General features: G+C 36.3%; 3 protein-coding genes and 1 pseudogene across 3 annotated transcripts in view; 3 read left to right on the top strand and 1 right to left on the bottom strand.

Annotated features, from left to right (window-relative positions):
* LOC138003086 (broad substrate specificity ATP-binding cassette transporter ABCG2-like) overlaps window positions 1–22,500 on the bottom strand; it is a 50,355-nt gene that overhangs the window by 24,939 nt on the left and 2,916 nt on the right. The gene's annotated exons all lie outside the window — the stretch shown is intronic.
* On the top strand, window positions 13,545–17,249 carry LOC138002557 (uncharacterized). Its single transcript, XM_068848582.1, has one exon. It carries the CDS (start codon window positions 13,545–13,547, stop codon window positions 17,247–17,249), a length of 3,705 nt encoding a protein of 1,234 aa, XP_068704683.1.
* LOC138003085 (uncharacterized) lies at window positions 17,429–21,440 on the top strand (annotated as a pseudogene).
* LOC138002555 (uncharacterized) lies at window positions 18,803–20,709 on the top strand. Its single transcript, XM_068848580.1, has 3 exons — window positions 18,803–18,898; window positions 19,271–19,990; window positions 20,107–20,709. The coding sequence occupies exons 1-3, from the start codon at window positions 18,803–18,805 to the stop codon at window positions 20,707–20,709; spliced, it is 1,419 nt and encodes a 472-aa protein (XP_068704681.1).

Here is a 22,500-nt window from a genome sequence, read left to right as displayed (position 1 = left end):
TAGGGGTCGAAACGCAATTTGCTACAAGTAGGGGTTCAATTTCCCAAGGGGGTCAAAACGCAAAAAACTCTTTCAGAGGGGTAAAAATGCACAAATCCAATTAAGCCCGCTAAATTCACTTGCTACAAGTGGGGGTATAATTGCACTTTATAAAAAACCTAAAATAATATCTCATATAATAGTATAATGAGTTGCCAAGAACTGCATAAAGAACTTGTCAATATGGAAGAAGTGGTCTGTCCATTTTGTAATAAGCAAATCTCGAAACATACGAAAGAAATTGAGCAATGCTGCAGTCAACCTGATATAGTGAATGATAACAATATGCTAGTTTGTAAAAAATGTGGGTCAGTTAATGGATATAAACCGCTTATAGAATTTGTTGATTTTCACTCAAATAAGCATAGATTCCATCGTAAAAGTGTTTACCAAAGAAAATATCATATAGAAAACATAATGAATAATATAGCTGTAAAAAATGGTTTCCAGATTTCTGTAAAAAATATGGATAAAATAATTCGAATTTTTGCGGCTATCGGGGAAGTTGTGAAAGATGTTAACATTGATAGAAAGCGTATGATTAACATAAATTTCATTTTAAAACAAATATTTAAAATGGTTGATCTTCCTTATGAAAAGGTCAAGACATCAAAGTCTAAAAAGACACTTGAAAGTTATAAACGATATTGGCAAGACATCCTAGCATTATCATTCGATAAAATAAATGTGATAGTTAAGGAATGAATTTGTCATTGTATTTTGCGTAGAATTTATCAACACTAGGACAAACATCAGTTACAAAATCATCTACATTTTTTAATTCTGTGTGAAACGATGGTTGAAAATCACCGCTTCTCAACATGTCTTTTATTGAATTCAATAGATGTTGATAACTTTGGTATGCATATGTGCAATTTTGTATTTTGAGATCCAATGATTGGAAATCCATGTAAGACTTGATTAACAAAGCACTTGTGCTTATAGCTACTAGGGCTATACCGCCAGTTACAACAGCACTAATAATTCCACCAGTACCAGTTATGATAGAAATAGTATTACCAATAAGTTTGAATTTTTTGAAGCGTTTGACAGCCTTTTTGTAAGCCCAACACTTTCTATGGTATGCCTTATAATAGCTCTTTAGTTCGTCGACCTGATCTTCTGAGAGTTTGTCTGAAATATGGTTCCAGCTAAATATTCTCTTTTTTCGATCTGCCATATATATGGTCTAGATTGTTAATCGTCGGCATAGACAATATAGTATACCACTGACTTGACCACAAAAAGGTGATCGTTTAATCAGTTTAGTTGTGTACTTTTCTGAAATAGCATAAGTGTAACCTCTACCTAGTGCATAATGATCATAAAACCGTCCAAAAGCGTCATGTAGAATGCCATGTGAATTCAAAATATGATTCCATCCAAACATCTTTTCAAATAACCATGTAAGACAGCTATTGCCCGGTCCAAGAAGACCAATTTCACCATCATTGAGTTCAAGAATCTCATTCATAGACATGTCTCTTTTAAAATAGAAACAGTGCAGGTATTGATAAACAAGTGCTGATTTTAATATTTTGTCATTAATGCATGGATGTTTTTCTTTTGCTTCTTGAAAACTATATTCCACAAATCGTAATAAATTGTCGATATACATATATATTGAGTTATATATTTTGAAAATCCACATCACAAATCGAAATGATTTTGAATGAACCTGAACATATTTTTTAATTCATTATCAGACAGAGATTTTGCCCAAACAGCAAAAGCATATAAATCCATTTCACAGAAATTCACAGCAGTGCCATCAGTATGAACCTGACATCCAATAAACATTTCTTGAGCTGAACCTGTCAGAGTGGCAGAAATTGTTTCTGTTTTAATCGCACTGATCGATGTAACGCCTCTAAAGAGTTCTAGATTTGTCCCATTAATACGAATTGTCCAAACTTCGATATTACCAGAGAGATTCAGCAAAGAAGGAATGTTAAGTCTGCCATTTGACGAGGAACCAAAATCGACATAGACTGTACCATCTCCCCATGGTATATGCATACCGAATCTGACGGCTCCACGCCCCCATTGAAACTGTGATTGATTAGTTATCGCTTTTGTTTTGACAACCAGTATTACTGTACATTTGTTACCAGATTTACCTGCTATTTCAGAAACATCAAACGAATTTTTTTCCAAATAGTCATCACTACCATCAAAACGTACAAAAAACAGTTTTTTTGTTGAATCCCTTAGAAAAAGAGGCTTTTTTGAATTGGTTGATTGTGAAAAATCGATATTATTGACAGGATCAATCCATGAACTAACTCTATCATTTGAATCGGCTGTGACTACTGATAAAGCTGGAATTAATGCAATGCTGATTTTGTCTAACACTGGTATACCAGGAAGACTGTTCGAAATAATAAAAGTCGATCTGTCTAACTTCAAATCGAGTTGTTTTTTTATGACAACATGGTTATCTTCTGTAGCAGCCTTAACGACGAGATTTTTGTCAGTTTCTATATGTCCATCATCATTTACTGAAAGTTGAGCTTGAGCTTGATAGGTAAAATCATCATCAGAGTGATAGTCAATGGTGTATTCAATTCTGTCACCATTGTCGTCAAGAAGATGTGTACCATCTAAATTTTTTACATACAATGTCATATACTGTTGCATTATATAATTCAATTAATCAGTAATGTTTTGTAATGTATAATGTAAACATAAGATCTTACGCCATCCCCATCGTCATCATCAAAATTTATTCGTATGTTTGTTATGTTTTCAAAATATCGATTGATATTGACAGTAAGTATTTTGCTTGTTGAAAAATCTATGTCATAAAATACACTAGCGTCTCCATAAAAAGTTATATCGTGATTCGACTCTGATGGATAATTTTTTTTAGCATAAATTTTTATTTTATCAATATAAATTTTAGTAAATGTTAGAGGTACTGTTCTAGAAATATTGAAATCACAACCCAGTGATGATTCTGAAGTGGTTCCATAGGCGTAAGACGGTAATATCTTATCAAATAACCCTAAAATTTTATTGTTATTCATATTGATTGGTACATGCATTCGAAATTGATCATTTACAACTTCATAAGCCAATTCATAATCATAAATTGTGAAATCAAGGTTGTTTTTGGATTCGCCTTTTATACCGTAAATCAGGACATACAAGGGTAAAAGAGTTGGGCTTCTATTGTCATAAGTGGATTGAACAGTTACATATAACCGTCTTTCGATAGTTGGTGAAGAACCATCTGGTGATAAGTTCATGATAAAGCGATAATATTTATAATCTGTGTTGGTTTTGACTGTAGTGGTTCTATCGGTGTTCATGTTTCTTTTTTCAAAAGTAACCTGAAATGAATTAAACTCCACATCAAAACCAGTTTTTTGGAAATATATTTCTAAACACACAGTATATTTATCGCTATAATTGTCACGTATCAGTTTGAATAGATTAAAATCGAATCGTCCTTTGAACAGACTTGAACCATCTGTTGCCTTTTGAACCTTGAATGAAAATGCTTTTTTGTTGTTTTTATGTGGTGAGTCATTATAGTCGATTAAATTGGCGTCCTGTATTCCGTAATCTTCTGTAAATTCCCCATCATCCATGGCATATTTCAGCACATTTTTTCTGTTTGTGTGAGTAGTTATGTGACTCTTCACTATTTCGTCGTCTACATATTTCTTATCTTTTTCTATTTGTTCGTCTGTGTATCTATTGTTTGCAGTACTTATAGTTGAAAAAGCGTCATTTACTTGCTTCAAAGTAATTGCATCTTGATTATGTGTGGCTCTTCCGAGATTTATTATTCGTTGATTGTTCATGTCTAGAACAGACGTCATTACACCGCTTCCATCCAATTTCAATGTTTTTCCAACCTCGGAATCGACATAAGATTTGTTTGTCACATCTCTAGCACCGGTTGGTTGTCCGCAATTTATTATTTTATTCAAAGACATATCCAAATTTCCAGTCATTTTAGAGGATCCGTCTAAACGAAGTGAATCTAAAAATAATCGATCAACGTAACCTTTTCCAGTGGCATCATTTCTACCTGTCGGATTAGCAAGATTGACGATCTTTTTTTGTGACATATTTAAATTTCCAGTCATGTCCTGCGAACCATCACGGAGCACAACCTGATTTGTATTGGGTTTGGTTGATAAACCAGTTTGTAATTGGTGTTTTGTAACAGCGTCAGAATTGCCAGTGCCTTCAGCAAGATTGCTGATTTTATTATTTCCAAAGTCAAAATTGCCAGTAACAGAAACTGAACCGTCTCTTTTCAAATAATTGTTTAAATCTGATTTTTCCGCTTTTTGATTTATAAAGTCGTCAACGTAAAATTTATTGGTAGCGTCTGAATGCAATATTGGATCTTGCACTCCTGAGATTCTTTTATTTTTCATGTCGATCGGATTTTGGGCTTCTACCTTTCCATCGTTTGTATTTAATTCAAAATAAAAGCTATGTAGATGCATACTACTGACAGCGTCACTCTGGCCATGTCTAGCAGGTGCAATGTTTTCTACACGTCTGTTGTCCATATTAAGGGCTCCAGTCATTGGACTACTGCCGTCTAGTTTTAATGTCTTATTAACCTCAGAATCAACATAACTCTTTGTACTAGCGTCAGTGTTTGTTTGTGGTAAATCCACATTTCTCAGTTTTTTATTCTGCATATCATAATCGCCGTCATCAGTAAGTTTAAAACCAACACCAGGCAATCCTTTTACTATTTCAATAACTTTTTCATGTGAAAATGTGTCTTCAGGTAATTTACCATTTGAGTAACTCATATACAATTGATTTATATTGTTTCATCAAAATTCTTCTTTACTTGTTTCTCAGGTTTGTCAATATATATGAAACTGAAAGGGTCTCTAGTTGCTTTCTCGTATAATTGTTTTGAGACATTGTTTTCACGACATATGAGACTTTTTTCATTAGTACTCGGAAAATCATAAATGGCAAAATGTGAGCAGTTTAATCTAATATCTTTTGGTGTCTTATAGTAGCTTTGACTCAAATATATGGCACAGCAGTTTTTATGTCTCCCCTGTATAAAATAGTCAACTAATGGTTTTTGGTTTTTATCACATACGAAATCGTCGAATATCACAATTTTTTGATTGTCACCATTGAGATTTTTTACAGGAATTATTTTATCATTGCTTGCTTCAATGATATCATAACCAGCTTCATCACTAATTGGTTCGAAATCATCCATGAGATTCTGATACTTTGACTGCTCCAAGTTTTTTGCATAAAGGTATATTTTATCAAAATACAACAGATTGTAAATCATATGCATCAGTGTGTTTGTTTTTCCAGAACCCGAAGGTCCACAAATGAGCATGCGGAAGCATCGATCAGGCATAAAATCATGTAGTTGTGTGAAGTTTGTGGTAACATCGTCGCCAGTATCATAATTAGGTATCTTCATTTATATTAAATCGTTACATTGTTTCGATAAAATGATGTAGTTAAACATGGTGTTTAACATGGTGTTCAACACGGTGTAAAACGTTATTTTTTATATATGAATTTCCATTTTATGTAAAGTAATAATATAACAAAAATGAGTTTACTTAAGTGGAAAGAACTCGCAAAGAGTAAATCTGAATTAGGGGACAAGATCAATTATGTCCATAATGCAATTACAAAACATGATATCGATCAGAAGACCAGTCAACAGGGATTTTCAAAAGTATTCCAACCAATCACAAGCAAATTAGATGATGTTATTGATAGTAATCAGGCTTTAAGGTTGCCAAGGAAAAAACGACCACTGAAGAAAGGAGAAGTTCCTGATTACGGCATTGATATAGAGGATGAAGTTCCAGATATGAATCTTGGTGATCTATTTGAACAACCTGTTTTGCCACAGCAAGAAAAACAACTGGTGCCAAAACCACCAACATATGAAGAATCTTTACAAGATCTTCTGGAAGGAAAAAAAGAGATGTATGTTGATCCTAAGTACTTTCCTGAAGAACCAGAATTACCACCAGAATATGATGATGACGATGCGATCGATTATGGAATGGATGAAGAAGATATGGAAAATGAGATATTAGGTGATCTTGGTATACCAAATTATGATTCTGTTGAAAAGGTAATAAATCAACAAGACATGACTGAACGAAAAAACAAAAAATATCTCAATAAGATTGTCAATGCGGCTAAATTTAAAAGAAATCAATTGAAAGCCTACAAAGGAAACGTTACAAAGCAATACAAAAGTGGGAATATAACGGAAGCTGATAGGCAAGAGGAAAACAAAAGAGTGGATCGCGCTATGAGAACTCTGAATGAATACATAAAACATTATCAAAATAAAATGGAAACAATGAAAGGTTCTGGTAGGAAAAAACAAAAAGGTGGCAATGTGATATTTTTAACAAACCGAAAGAACTCATAAAAAAATTGGATTTAATCATTGGTGAGATATTGGCTGGTAATACAAGCATTGACATGCGAAATATGGGTGTTTCTATATTGGACGCATTATTAAAAATGACAACAATTAACAAATCACAATATGGTAAATTATACAAACAATATTTCCAAATTTAATGTAACTTCATTATATAATGGAACGAGAGATAGTTTTATCATCTTACAGTGTGAAAAATAAAGGGGATAATAAACCAGAAGATTTTACAACAAATTTCACCAGACCTGTAACTCTAGACAATAATAAGCAATACGTTATCGGTCTTAACAGAGTCATTAACATGTCATTCACTTGGTTCAATGTCAATGCTGGGTACAAAAATCAATTAATCAAATACAGCTCCGATAATGGTTCAACTTTTAAGGACATTACCTTTCCAGCTGGGGTATGGAATTATACGGACTTTGACAGACATATTAAAAATGTGACGAAAACTGGTGATACGTATCCGATGACTCTTGAATTCAACGAAACAACATTCAGAGTCACGGTTACATTAGCTGCAACTTACCAACTCGATTTAAGAGCAAGTAATTTTAATGACCTGATCGGTTTTGATAAAAAGATATTAGCAAGTGGAACGCATATTGGACCAAGAGTGCCGAATCTCAGTCAAGACACAGACGTACTCAATATTCATTGCGATTTGGTCAACGAAAGTTTAGTTGACGGCGAAGAAACAGACACCATTTATTCATTCTCAACTAGTGTACTAAAACCAAGTTACTCCTTCACCCTCGAACCACAAAGAGTTACATTTAATCCTGTGAACAAAACTACAATTTCATCAATCAGAATCATGATAACAGATGGAAAAAGAAGATTAGTGGATCTAAATGGAGCAGATACGTCTTTTTCGCTGATTTTAAAAAGTATCTAATGTAACAGTATAATGAAACCGTATGAATTTAAGAGGTTTTACCATCCAAAACTTGGTAAATTTGTATTTCAACACAAAGGGTCTGGGCTTATCTTAGACAACATTTTTAAACCATTGAAGAGTGTGGCATCGTCAGTTTTCAAGAAATTTGCTAAGCCAATGGCAAAGAAGGCATTGGAATCGGGGATATCTCATGCAGGTGATAAAATTGGTAAGACGGTGGCAGAAAAGTCAGGAGACCTAATAATGAAAAAATTGGCAAATTTGAGAAAAGGAGCTACGACACAAAGGGCAATAGCCCCATCTTCACCCATTAAACAGCAAGATGAAAGTACTGATATGATACTAAATAGATTGATATCAGGATCTGGAAGAAGGCGTAGATTTTTCAAATAAATAACATGACAGCAAAATTATATAATACAATAGTATAAATGGCTTTTAGAACAAGTGAATTATTGCAAAGAAATGAGTTAGTGCGATTTCAACTTGATGATGTAATCCGAGCCCCAGGTAACGGTCAACATCAAGAAAAGAACGGTTATAGATTCACCATCAACGACCGGAGTTCTTTCTATGATTGGTACAATGCTTATTTCGAGGTTCAATTCCAGTTACAAAAAACAGCAGATGGAGCTGGTTACGCAGCAGCCGATAGAATAACGGTGATAAACGGATCTCATTCATTTATTGCACATATGATGATTAAAAGTGCTGGGAAAATTGTTTATGACACTGACAATCTACATAAGGTCACTTTTGTGAAGAATCTGTTGGAATATTCTGATGATTACTCAAGAAGCGTAGCTAAAAACAGTTTTTGGTATTTAGACACAGATGGTACGACAGCCAATACTAATTCAGGATATGAATCTAGAAAAGTGCTTACACAAGCTACCAACAATGATGGAACGGGAGGAGCAAAAAATGTGAATTTGATCATACCTCTCAATCGTTACAGTTTTTTTGAAGAGTTGCAGGATAAAATGTTGGTTCCTATGCAGTTACAATTCAATTTGAATCTCCAGAACGACAATGAACTCATCAATATGGCAGCAGGAACAGATGCCGGCAGAGTAGTTTTGAACAGATTTCTACTATGGGTTCCAAAATTAACACCAAAAGACAGTATGTACGACAAATTTGTAAGCTCTTTCATGAAAGAACACAAATGGACATATCAGCGTGAACTATATGCAGTGTCAGCACCTGCTAGAGTCAGTGGTTTTTTTCAGATTTCTTCCAGTATTGACAATGTCAAAGCAATTTTTGTTTATCTACAACGGGCTAAAACCAGAGTTGCAACTCAAAATCCATATATACTTGATACCTTCAAACTGAATGAAGCAAACGCAAACAGTTATTTAACAACATGCAGACTCGAATATGGCAATGGTGTTTTCTACCCAGAAACAGAATATGACAGTGAAAGCAAAGTGCGAATATTCAATGATCTGATGTCTTATGCAATGCGAAAAAATGATTACAACACCGGAACCCAGTTGAATCTTGCTAATTATAACAGCCTGTATCCACTAATCTATTTCGATCTGTCATATCAGGCAGCGAAAGTAACAAGAGACCCTAAACAGTTGATTTTCAGGTATAAAATAAGTGCCAATAGTGCAGCAGATTTCAATGTCCATGCAGTTGTATTGTACGAAGAGTCGGTTGTTATTGACAAGGTGGGTAATGAATTGGTGATAGTTTAAGCCCGCAACTGAAACAGTAATATGAAATCAAGTGAATGACTCCCATTTATTTACAATCGGAATTATATAACATATATTATATGACTGAACTTCATGAAATCAACGTAAGACTTTCAGATAATCAAAAAAAGAATCTGAGTAATGCTTACCATAAAAGGAAAACAATTGTTCTAAGACTGACAAATGATTCTCTTAATGGAAACGACACTCTTTATGTTCCAGCAATGGTGAAAAAAAGATTGCAAAAAAATCGACAATTGAACAAAGGAATGGACATTAAGCTTGCTAAGACCAATATCAGAAAACAAGTAGGCGGAAGTCTTTTGAGCACCGTATTGTCACTTGGTATGAGAGCTCTTCCAGCAATTGGTAAAACCCTTGGGTTGAGTGCTCTTGGTGGTTTAGCAGAAGCCGGAGCTAAAAAATTGTTAGGATCTGGTCAAAAAGGTGGTGCTATGCCATTACCCATGATGATACCTTTCAATGCAATCAATCAACTGATGCCATATCTTAATATGTTTACAACCAAACAGCAAAGAGACATAATGAATGCGGCTCAAACAGGATCTGGCGTTAAAATAACACCGACTAAAACACAATCAGGTGGATTTCTAGGAACTCTGTTGGCTAGCATTGGAATTCCTTTGGCTTTGAATCTTGTCAAAAAGCTAACGGGAAGAGGAGCACCGAGGGTAGGTAGACCAAGATTGCATGGTGAAGGAGCACCTAGAATTGGAATGCCCCCTCCATTTTACAGTTATCCGCCATATGTGACTGGTAATGGTAGAAAAAAAAAACATCCTCAACCAAAAAAGGAAAAGGGTTACTATTGGGAAAAAACAGTCCATTCAATGGCATACCCATTTTGGGGGCAATATTGTGAAACCAAAATTTCACAAAAACATACCTATGTCCAATCACGATCTGAAAAAATGGTGTAAATATTTAAACATACCGATCAATGATGTACTGTCAAGAGATGAAAAAGTTCCACATAACCATAAACAGGCGTTATTTATTTACAATCTGGAACCAGCTTATATGTCAGGATCTCACTGGGTAGCCACTTATGTTAAGGATAATGTAATAAATTATTTTGATTCGTTTGGTATGCCACCTTTTCAAGAGATTGTGAGTCATGCCAAAAAGAAAAATCTGACTTTGTTACATCAAAACAATCAGATACAAAACATACAAACAACAACTTGTGGGTATTTCTGTTTATACTTTCTGAATGAAATGAATAAGGGTAATTCGTATTATGATTTATTACAAGTATTCGACATAAATGATACAATGAAAAATGAGATATTTATCGAATATTATTTCAGAAATATCTAACTTATATGTATTATGAAATCATATTGTGTTAAACAAAAGAAAGTGACTGAATGTGTTGAACCTTCAGGTTACAAAACAGCTAAAAATGGTAGACTAATGTTCTTTTGCACTTGTGCTGAATGTGGTATTACAAAGACCAAATTTGTTAAAAAACAGGGAAACTAAACAGCCCGTTGGGAGCGGGCTTACTCAGTGATATGGCTAATACTGGAACAGAATTATTTTTAACTAAAGGAGTACCTTATCTTGGCAAAAAAGCCGTCGAAATGGGTAGATATTATGGTTCCGAATTGATGAGAGACCCAAAATTGCAGAAAAAAGCAATCGATTATGGTTTGAGAAAAATGAACCCTCTACTTCATAAAGTTGGATCTGAAGCTCTCGATCAATTGTCAACAAAAATAAGACCGAATAAAAAATACACAACAAACAGAAAAGATCTTGATGGCGGTGCTGTTGACATTCACAAAGCTATTGGTAAATTACCGAAACCAAAAGGCGGATGGACACTTCCTGGGCATCATTACACCGGACCTTATAATGATTTAGAAAATCAACTGAAGTATGACCCAAAAACTGGTCAAATATTGGAAATATATGATATGCCCACTGGAAAAACTGATGCAATAGCAATGCAACACGATGTTGATTATTCCGTCTGCAAGGATGACAGGAAATGTAAAAACAAAGCAGATAGGAAAATGGTTCAAGCTTTAGACAACGTACCGTATAATGAAAGACAATGGGGGCATTGGTTGGCAAGAAATGTTATCAATACAAAGCAGAAACTAGGTCTTGGAGTTTCAAAAAACGGAAAAAGCCGTCGGGTAACTGGCAAGAAAAATTAGCCGATGAATTACATGCATCTATAAGACGCAACTTTACTCGGCGGCGTGTAATCGTAAATCATATTGACGAAATATGGGCAAGTGATCTAGTTGAAATGCAACAGTTTAGCAAATGGAATAAAGGTTATCGGTATCTTCTCATGGTTATTGATGTTTTCAGCAAATACGGTTGGATTGTCCCATTGAAGGATAAGAAAGGTGAATCTGTCACTGAAGCATTTAAAACAATATTCAGGGAAGGCAGAAGACCACAATATTTATGGGTTGATAAGGGAAAGGAGTTCTATAACAAACACTTGAAGGACTTGTTAGACAAAAATGGGATACATATGTACTCCACTGAAAATGAAGAGAAATCCTCAGTAGTCGAAAGATGGAATAGAACAATCAAGTCCAAAATGTGGAAGCAGTTCACAGTTCAAGGTAAAACAATGTATCTCGATATGCTGTCCAAACTAGTGAAACAGTATAATAATACAAAACATTCAAGCACAAAGATGACACCCGTTGAAGCATCTAACAAGAGGAATGAAGGAACCGTTTACTTCAATCTATATGGTGATATGGAGCCATTAAAACAGAAACCTAAATTCAAAACAGGTGACCAGGTTCGAATATCCAAGTATAAACGGAATGTGTTCGACAAGGGTTACACACCAAATTGGACTGAAGAAGTGTTTACAGTTGATAAGATCCAATACACTGATCCAATAACATACAAACTAAAAGATCTCAGAGGCGAAGATATTCAAGGGAGTTTTTATGAACCTGAATTATTAAAAGCAAAGCAGGATATTTTCCGTATTGACAAAGTGATTAGAAGAGACTATAAAAAGAAACAAGCTTTGGTAAAATGGAAGGGATACAGTGATGAATTCAACAGTTGGATACCATTGAACGACATTGAAAACATATGAATTGTGGTGAAACGCGCATAAATACTTATAAAAAAATAAAAATATATACTTATATTATATGGACAAGTTTGAAAATGAAGAAAAAGTTGGTTTCTATTATGAAAGCGATCAGGATTCCCATCTGTCGGATTCTGACTGGGTACCATCCTCACCGGAAAGTTTTTCATCACAAGAAAGCGAATCGGATTTTAGTTGCCCAAGTTCGCCAGAATCTTTTGCGTCACAAGACAGTGATGAATCTGTGTAAAAGATAATCGAAACATATAGTATATGTTCAGAGGAAGCCAAATAATTGAAACCATGGCTGTAAGAAAAGTGATCACAGAAATGATTTGTGAAATAGTGGTCAGGAACGCAGGTTATATGCATTATGTTCATTCAGAAGCAGTACCATTGTTGATCAAAGCATTGAAAACAGGAGGACCAAAGAAAGAAATCGGGAAAATGTTTCACATCATAGATGTCAAAATGGATTTTTTATTCAGAGAATTTCAAAGATACCGTAAATTTTTGGCACCATTGAAATTGTTGCAAGGATGAAGTGAAAAACTAATATAATCCTATTGTATATGAACCCAAAATCATTATTCAATGCTTTAATGTCCCATGTAATTCGTGATCCTTCGTTGAAAGTCTTTTTGGAAGATTTGATTTATTCCGATGTGTTGTCTGTCATTCATCCACCCGTTAAATTGAAATTGGTGCATTTCAATAAAAAATTAATGGTCATGGTAACAGATGGAAAAAAAATCTTTGTAATGGATCCCGATGACATAAACGACGACATGTTGCAACAGATAAAACAAGCTTTCAGCAAATACAAACCAAATAAATCTGAAGATGAATCTGAAGATGATTCTGAAGATGATTCTGAAGATGATTCTGATTGAAACCATATAAAAATAAAATATATAGGTATATTATATGAAAGATCAAAAGCAATTCGGCCGTCCAAGATTTTACACTGATGAAGAAAGAAGAAAAAAGAAAACCGACTACATGTTGCACAAAGAATGGTACTGCGAAATATGCAACAATGGCAAAAACTACTCTCTTGCTGGAAAACATTGTCATCTTAAAACAAAGAAACATTTCAAAAATGCTTTTACATATAATACGGGTTATATTTATGACTAACATGAAAACAGCAATAAATAATTCGTTCACTTATCTTTGACACAGTTAAATACATACTCCGGTATGTGTTCAACTTCAAACGCACCCAATTTTGACTTAAAGAAATATTATCTATAGTTATTATATATGAAAAAAAATATCTCAAGCAATAGTATGAGGGAAAAAATAGTGTATGACAAAAAAAATGCTTCACTTAGTAAATACAGAAGACAAGAAATCAGTATGGCTGGTCCATTTGTGAGAAAAAGCTCGTCATTTGCGACATTGTTTGAACAGCGGATCAATAAAATGGGAGGAAGACGTGAGCGTGTTTCTGTCACAGTATTTCTCACAATCAAAAATCTGATGCACGGAGGGATCACAAATAAAACATTTGGTCCATTTCAAATGGATGTACCTGAGTTGAGTCTCAAAGACATGTACAAATTTTTCATGTACACATTATTGGAAAACAACTTCGAGCCTTTGTCAGCCGAAGTGATAACCAGAATTGGAGGCAAAGTAATAACACACAACCCGCAATTTTTTGCTCATCATTTTATGGCTGGTTTGAAATTAGAGTCATATTTGTTGAGCAAACAAAGAAAACCAAAATCGTATGGTTCAGACAGTTGTGTGATTGATTATGTTTGGGATCAGGTTCGCGGCAAAAGAGGTTTTAAAACATATGATTATAAAAAATTGAAAATTGAGATCTTCAAATATTGTGCGGATCCACCAAGAATGACAACAAAAGAATTGATCGATTGGGCCAAGAGTTGCCATTCAAATGTGTCTATTCATGCTTATGATAGCACATACAGGAAATTCAAATCACATACTAATAAGCACAATTGTGATGTTTCACTGGTCTACATTGTCAAAGACCATCATTGTTATCCCATTACAGACGAAAAATTGAAACTCACAGCAGCCAAAGCAAACCAAGGAGGCTGCAATGACTTGTTAAAATACATGACTGAAATGAAATGGTCCAGAAAACACGAATTTGTGCATAAACTGGACAGGTTAGATGATATATACGAATTAGATAAAAAAGACAACATTATCGTTTTGCCCGAAGATGTTAAAATGATGGAGGCCATTGATGCATACATACATTCCACTTGTTATTATGTGGAGTACTTGCATTGGAACAACAATGGGATATTAGATGGTTTCATAGATCACCGGAACAACATGTTTCTCTTGAACGACGAATACGACAACAGGAAATCAATTTGCGATAAATTGCATAGTTTGCACAAGACTCATGATTTTATATGGGTTAATCAAACTTTCACGGGATTGGCTTCTGCCTTATTCAAACAATTGTGTGGTTATTTACCTACATCTACGTATAATGTGCAAACTCGTGAAATGCTTGATGATTATTATCCAAGAGCGTTACAATGGTGTACAACAGAAGATATTCCAGATGATGTGGTCAACATTGACATATCCAAATCGTATCCGAATGTTTTGCTCAACAATGGAACAGCAATTCCTGTTTATAGCATACATGACGTAGTAGAACCGTTTCATTGCAGAAGCGATCTTAGAAAATGTGGCGAATTTTATATTGAAGAAACTGTGTTGTATAATTATGACACACCTTTAAAAATCGAAGCTGGGTTTTACAGTGGAGATTTGGTGTCATATTTGGTCGATGAACTAACAATGTCTGAAAAGCAAATCAAATACAAGATTGTTTCCAATAAAGCTCTCAAGCCAAGTACATTCAAGCCATTTTTAAAATATGTGTTTGAAACATTTCCTGAAGACAAAGCCAAACAATTGGCAAACAGTTTCATTGGTGATCTTGGAAGAAAATACAACAGGATTAATTCAGGTTTTACATGTGTTGAGTATGATACAGCAATGGCTTGTTGGACACAAGGCATCAAGGACGTGCGCAATATCATAATTGACAGCTTCAATGAAATCTACTTGATTGAAGAACAAAAATGCGAACGAATGTTTTCAGACCATACAAGTGTAAACAGATTTGTCGTTTCTCAGGCAATATTGGAATGTTTGAAGCTGATACGCAAATGCTATGGTGAAAAGAGTGCGTTGTATGCTTACAATACAGATGGCATATTCATCACCAATCCAAGACCTGCGTTGAAAAATAAAAAGGATGTTGTGTTTGATGTAAAAAACATTGGTAAAGCATACATAACAGACACTCCTTTGTGCTATTTTGAGCGTCATTACAGAGAAAATATGGATTTTGACAGTTACAAAGCTGTAAAAGGAGAAGGTCGTATGTATAACGGGCAAGCTGGTTCTGGCAAAACAACTAAAATGTGTAAAATGGTAATGAAAACTGACAAGCCTATTGTGTTAAGTTTTACGAATAAAGCTGTCCAGAACGTCAAAGACAGATTGAGAAAAATGGGATGCGTTTCTAGTGGACCGTTTAAAGGATTACCGGTTAAGATGAGTAGAAGAAACAAAAACTTTCAGTCATTTGTTGAAGAAATTAAAATATGTGCAGAAAAAAACGAAATTGATCCTGACGCTATTTGTCATACATTTGATTCTTATTTTTGTGAATGGAACGGTTTCTCATCTGAAACAAATCTAAAAAGCTTGGAAGACAAAACCATATTCATCGATGAATTTTCAATGGTACCTGACAAGTGGATAACACTGATTTACAAAGCCTTTGTGTTGTATGGCATCAAGGTTTACATGTTTGGCGATCCAAATCAATGTTCTCCTGTCGAATCAGGGAGCAGAATAAGTTATGACTATCTAAGATCAATGTCTGTCAGACAAATGTGCCCAAAAATTGTAACAATGGAATACATTGAAGGTTCTTCCCGCTATGACAAAAAAACACACACTGTACTTGACCAGTTTTTGAAAAAAGGTAAATTAGCAAAAAACTTTTCTCCTGTCACTGAATTATACAAAAATATATGTTATTTGAACAAAACCAGAATTGAAGTCAATACGCGTTGTTGTGATAAGTTTGTGGAAGGCAAAAAACATGAAAATGTTGTGTTCAAATACAATGACAAGAAAGAAGAATACAAAGTGTGTGTTGACATGCCTGTAATTGCAACTGAAAATTTAAAAGATCGTGAAATATTCAATACAATGGAATTTACGATTGAAAGTATTTCGGAAGACTCAATATGGATTGATGGCAAGGAGTTCGACATGAAAACATTTTCTCAGTGTTTCATTCCAAGTTTTTGTGTAACTGTACATAAATGCCAAGGAGCAGATATCAATGAACCTTACAATATTTATGATGTGGAAAAAATGGACAAAAAATTATTGTATACTGCTTTGAGCAGAACCACTAAATTCAAATACATTCATCTTGTCAACAAAGATTTGAACTACAAATACAAAATTCGTGATATGCCAGTATTAGAATTAACCAATGCCAAATTTAACAGTCTGTATTCTGAAGGCAAAATATACAAGGTGCTGGTTGATGATAAGGTTTACATTGGATCAACATGCGAGGACCTGGCAACACGATTAAGTCGTCATTTGAAGGACAGCAAAAGCCAAATATATAAATACAGGAAGAAAAAGCCTGTGATTGAGCTCGTGGTCAAAGCTCCAACAAACGACAAGAAAAGTTTGGAAAAAATAGAAAATGCTTACATACAAGAATATGCAGAAAAATATGGCAAATTATTGCTAAATGTAAAAGCAAATCCTTTGAAACCAAAAAAGGTCGTGTTTAAAGTGGAGATAGAAAATCAAAAACAGTTGGAAGAGCGAATTGCCAAATTAGATGACAAAATAAAAATCAAAGACAATGAAAATGACAAGTTTTTCTATTTCGACAATAAAATCTTGGGAAAAAGATATAAGACAATGGCAAGATATGCTAACAATGATAAAGAAGCCGCTCTTGAACAGATCAGTGAGAAAAAAAAACAGTTGATTGAAGAATTGACCATTCATTTTAACTAATTTTATTTTTAATGCAATTATGCCCCCAAATGGGGCTCGATTGAATATTCTTTACGTTTATCCCCCTACTCGTGGGAGTTTTGTGCGATTTAAGCCCTACTCGTGGCAGTGCGATTTAAGCCCTACAATGGCAGTGCTATTTGACCCCTACTCGTGGCAGTGCGATTCTACCCCTCCAATTGGCAGTTTTTTTGTGCGATTATAGCCCCTGAATCATGAGTGTGAGTTTTGACCATCACAGCCGCCGTAGTGACATCACTCAGATCACAGCAGTAGTGAATGACTGCACGCACGATTCAGGCGCGAACACAAACGCATCAAACAACATGGCTTCTGACACTCGCTCCGACTCGGAGCCTCAGGGCCATAACAGCATCGTAGATAGCCTGACCCAGGCTTACCTAACCAACACGAAAACATCCCCGGCCATCGAGGCAAAGATTGCCACCCTCGTCGACAACGTGCTCACTGGTGGCCTCTCTACCGACACGGTCAAAGAGAGCGCCGACAAATATTCACCACCGGAGAATGTCAGTCGTCTTAACGTCACCAGTGTCAATGAAGAGGTGTGGGATTTGCTCCCCCGTCGGAGTCGAACGGTGGATTTAGCATTCCAAAGAGTACAGGAATTTTTGTTGCCTGGCTTATCTGCGCTGTGTACTTTGAGTGGCAAGCTTGTTAGCTCCATTCAATCTGGCGACACGCCAAATACGAGCGAAACTCTCACGGTTATCATGGATAGCATTGCTCTTTTGTGCAATACGCACCACAAGTTGAACATGAAGAGACGGGAATTAATTAAACCCGAGTTAAATCCGCCTTACACTCGACTCTGCAAGGAAGAGATTAAAACAACATCTAAGTTGTTTGGAGATGATCTCTCTAAACATTTAAAAGATATGGCGGAACTGGAAAAAAGCGGGGATACAGATGCAAAAACCCTCAAGTACCAGCACATCATCCCAGGGCTACAAGGCTCCTAAACAAAGGTTTAACAGACCACATTTTGCAAAGCCATATGCTAGGGCACATGGGCAATTCACCACACAGAAGGCAAATTCCCAAAGGCATTTTTTAGCCAACAGCCGGGCACCAAGGGGTGCCCACACCAAACAACACACTCCAATCCGGAAGGATCAATGAAAGACAAGGTGAGGGAAAAAGTCCCATCTATTGTGAATGCAGAATTGCTATCCCAGCTGGTCCTTAACTTTAAAGCAGGTTGTGTTAAGGAGCACATAACAAACTGGAAAGCAGTTACTACTGATCCTGTTATTCTTGATGCCATCCAGCATCATCACATAGAGTTTGAGGGGCATTGTAGACGTGTGCAAGCTACCCAACCCAGACAAATTATTTTTTCGTCTGCGGACAAAGACATCATAAACCTTGAAATAGCCAAACTCCTCACAAAAGGGGTTATAGAACCATCTAAGCCCAGTGATGGAGACTTTATCTCTACCATATTTGTGAGACCCAAAAAGGATGGTAGCCATAGGCTTATTTTGAACTTAAAACCCCTCAACGAGTTTGTGGCATACTATCATTTCAAAATGGATACCATCCATGCCGCCCTCAAACTCATGCGACCAGGATGCTTTATGGCGTCAGTGGATCTTAAGGATGCATATTATTCTATTCCTATTTCAGTAGAGGATCGTAATTTTCTCAAGTTTGAATGGCAAGGCAATTATTTTCGATTTACCTGCCTTCCAAATGGGTTAGCATCTGCCCCACGATTGTTTACCAAAGTGTTGAAGCCAATCTATGCTCACCTCAGATCCCTAGGGCATTTCTGCATGGGACACATTGATGACTCTTTTCTCATGGGTCACACTTATACCTCCTGCGGGGAAAACATTTGGGAGACAACAAATACGTTTCTCAAATTAGGGTTTGTCATCCACCCTACTAAGTCAGTGCTCATACCCACGCAAGAATTGGAGTTTCTTGGATTTTTGCTGAATAGCAACTCAATGACTATACGCCTTCCACCCAGGAAAGCTATTATTGTTTAACAGGCCTGTGAGAACCTTCTAAATCAGAGCAATCCTACTATTAGGGAGGTTGCTCGGGTCATAGGGCTGTTGGTATCCAGTCTTCCAGGAGTGCAGTTTGGCGAGTTGCACTACAGACATTTAGAACGAAATAAGATTTCAGCTTTAACAATTAACAAGGGTGATTATGATGCACTCATGAGCTTGAGTGCAAAGGCCAGATCAGAATTGCACTGGTGGGTGATCAACGTGAATACAGCATTTAAAAATATAATCCAAACCAACCCTGACTTAACCCTCACTACTGATGCCTCTAACACAGGGTGGGGGGCAATGTGTGAAGAACAGCAGACTGGAGGACTTTGGAGTGCTAAAGAACACTCTTTCCAAATCAATTATTTAGAAATGAAAGCAGTTTTGTTTGGCTTGCAATCTTTGTGTAGTGACTTAACAGATAAACACATAAGGATCCAGTCAGATAATACTACTACAGTGTCGTACATCAATGCTATGGGAGGCATTAAGTCGAATGACTGCAATGACATGGCATTGCAGATTTGGCAGTGGGCTAATAGCAGGAATATTTGGCTTAGCTCATGCCACATCCCAGGCGTTACTAACGTAGTTGCTGACCAAGAATCCAGGAATTTTGATGGCTCCACAGAATGGTCCCTAAATACGAAAGTGTTTGAAGATATCAGCAATATATGGGGCCCTTTCCAAATTGACCTGTTTGCATCCAGGGTAAATTTTAAGGTTCAGGACTATGTTTCGTGGAAGCCAGATCCTGGAGCAAAGTTTGTGAACGCTTTTCATATGAATTGGGCTAACTCATATTTTTACTGTTTTCCTCCTTTCAGTGTAATTGCCTCATGCCTGCAGAAAATAGAATTCCACGAGGCAACAGGAGTGATACTGATCCCTCTTTGGCAAACCCAGCCATGGTTCACAACATTGTTACACCTTCTGATAGACGGACCTCTCCTTCTCCCCCAATCCACCAATCTACTAACACAACCTCACAGTGGTGCTCTACACCCCTTACGAAAGCGACTTCGCCTGTTGGCTTGCAGAGTCTCCGGCAAGGCTTCCTCCAGAGCAACTTTTCAGGGAAAGCTACAGAAATTATCTTACACTCCTGGTCCGTTGGAACACAGAAGCAATACCAACCATACCTCAGGCGATGGTTTGAGTTTTGTGGTGAACAACAAGTTTCTCCCTATAGCCCATCTGTGACTTCTGTGCTGGATTTTTTAGTTCGACTTCATGAACAAGGTTTAACGTACACAACACTAAATACAGCCAGAAGTGCTATATCAGCACTCACTGTATCTTCAGACAGGACACCTATTGGGAGTCACCCAATAGTATCAAGATTCATGAAAGGGATCTATAAATGTACACCACCTATGCCTCGATATCAATCCACTTGGGATGTGCAGCCAGTTTTGTCATATCTTTGAGGATTAAGCCCTATGGAGAAGTTAGATCTCAAGACAATGACTCTGAAAGTAACAATGCTAGTTGCCCTGGTCTCCGCACAGAGGAGCCAGACTTTGCATATGCTTAATATTAACTTCATGAAAGATACATCTTCATGTTTTGAGTTTGTTTTACCCGCTCACGTTAAACAAAGTAGGCCTGGCTATCAGCCACCGTCAGTGATGTTGCATGCATACCCTCATGACAAGTCCCTCTGTGTTTATTCATACCTAACGGAATACCTTAAACGGACCCAGCCCTTGAGAGGAAAAGAAAATCAGTTATTTCTTAGCTTCACCAGACCACACAAAGCAATTTCAAAGGAAACTTTGTCAAGATGGATTCGAACTGTTATGTATTCTGCTGGAATTGATGTTGCATCATTCAAACCACACAGCACTCGGTGTGCCTCCACTTCCAAAGCCAAGGCAGCATGTATTCCAATGGACGAGATTTTGCGCACGGCAGGGTGGTCCTTGTCTAGATCTTTTGATCGATTCTACGATAAACCAGTCCAATCCACAGCCTTTGCATCAGCAGTACTACAATGAGTAACTTCTAACGCAGTCCAGTCCATTCATGTGGACTTGTTTTTTCCCAGGAGGAGAAATCTTCCGATTATTTGTACACACATTTTTTATCTGGCCAGTAGGTCATTTGAGGCCATGTTATATTGGGTGTAGTTGTTATATGTAACACCCCACTGTTTGCTTTGTTGTAGACTTGTAAATCTGAGCGTTTCTATTTCTTATTTCCATTAAAAGAAGTTCTTATTTTACTGTATTCTGCAGTCTATTTGTCCTCATGTGACTGTCTTGTCTTTGAAATCTCATGGGATCCCTGGGCAGTGATGACGAGATAGAATTAAAAAATTAAACGAGACTTACCTGTAAGTTGAAGTTTGATTGGAATTCTATCGAGTCATCAAACTGCACCAAGGGATCACATGCCCACCGCAGCATGTTTACCTCACATTTCACCCTCCCAGACTGGGTATGGTTTTTTGAGGACTTTTGTATTCTACTAACCTGGTGTCAATTGCGACACTCACATTCGGCTGTGAATACTGATTATGCGCATGCGCCTAGCTATCTCATGTGATCCCTTGGTGCAGTTTGATGACTCGATAGAATTCCAATCAAACTTCAACTTACAGGTAAGTCTCGTTTAATTTTTTAATTTTCCCGCAACTTTTGGTAAAATAAATAAAGCGATAAAAAATTATTTTGTTTCTCATCATGAATTTTGTTTCAATTTGGAGATAATGGAGCAAAATTGTAATACCTTTGAAGCGCGATCCATTCCCTCGATCATTGACTTAAAGTGCGTTTGATTCACCGTATTCCGGAATAAAAATATGTGAAGTGATGAATTCAAAACGGTATGTCTGGCGTTTTGAAGCAACAAGGATAATAAAGATATGCTTAAAATAGCATTTTAGCAGGTGACATTTTTAATGTGGATCTCCGTAAAAACGAAGGATTTCTAACTTGTATTCCATGTAATCCTATTCCGGAATACGGTCAATCGAACGTGCCCTAATAGTTTCTTGTCAGTAAAAACTAGTGTCCAGGCTCATTGGCGAAAAAATGCGCGGAAACTGCTTACGATCTTTCTTACGAACTTTCATCTTGCGAACGAAATGGTGTGTTTTCTTCAATGTTCAGGAAAATAAGCGTTTCAAAACAGTTAATTTCTTCGGCTTTTATGTTTTTGAGGATGTTAAGGAGCTGCTTTATCACTAATATCAGATATTTCTTCTGTTTTTTGCG

The sequence above is a fragment of the Montipora foliosa genome, chromosome 5, assembly GCF_036669935.1.
Source record: "Montipora foliosa isolate CH-2021 chromosome 5, ASM3666993v2, whole genome shotgun sequence".
NCBI lineage: Eukaryota > Metazoa > Cnidaria > Anthozoa > Scleractinia > Acroporidae > Montipora > Montipora foliosa.
The sequence above is the reverse complement of the archived record's forward strand: the minus strand, read 5'-3'. Positions and strand labels throughout refer to the sequence as shown.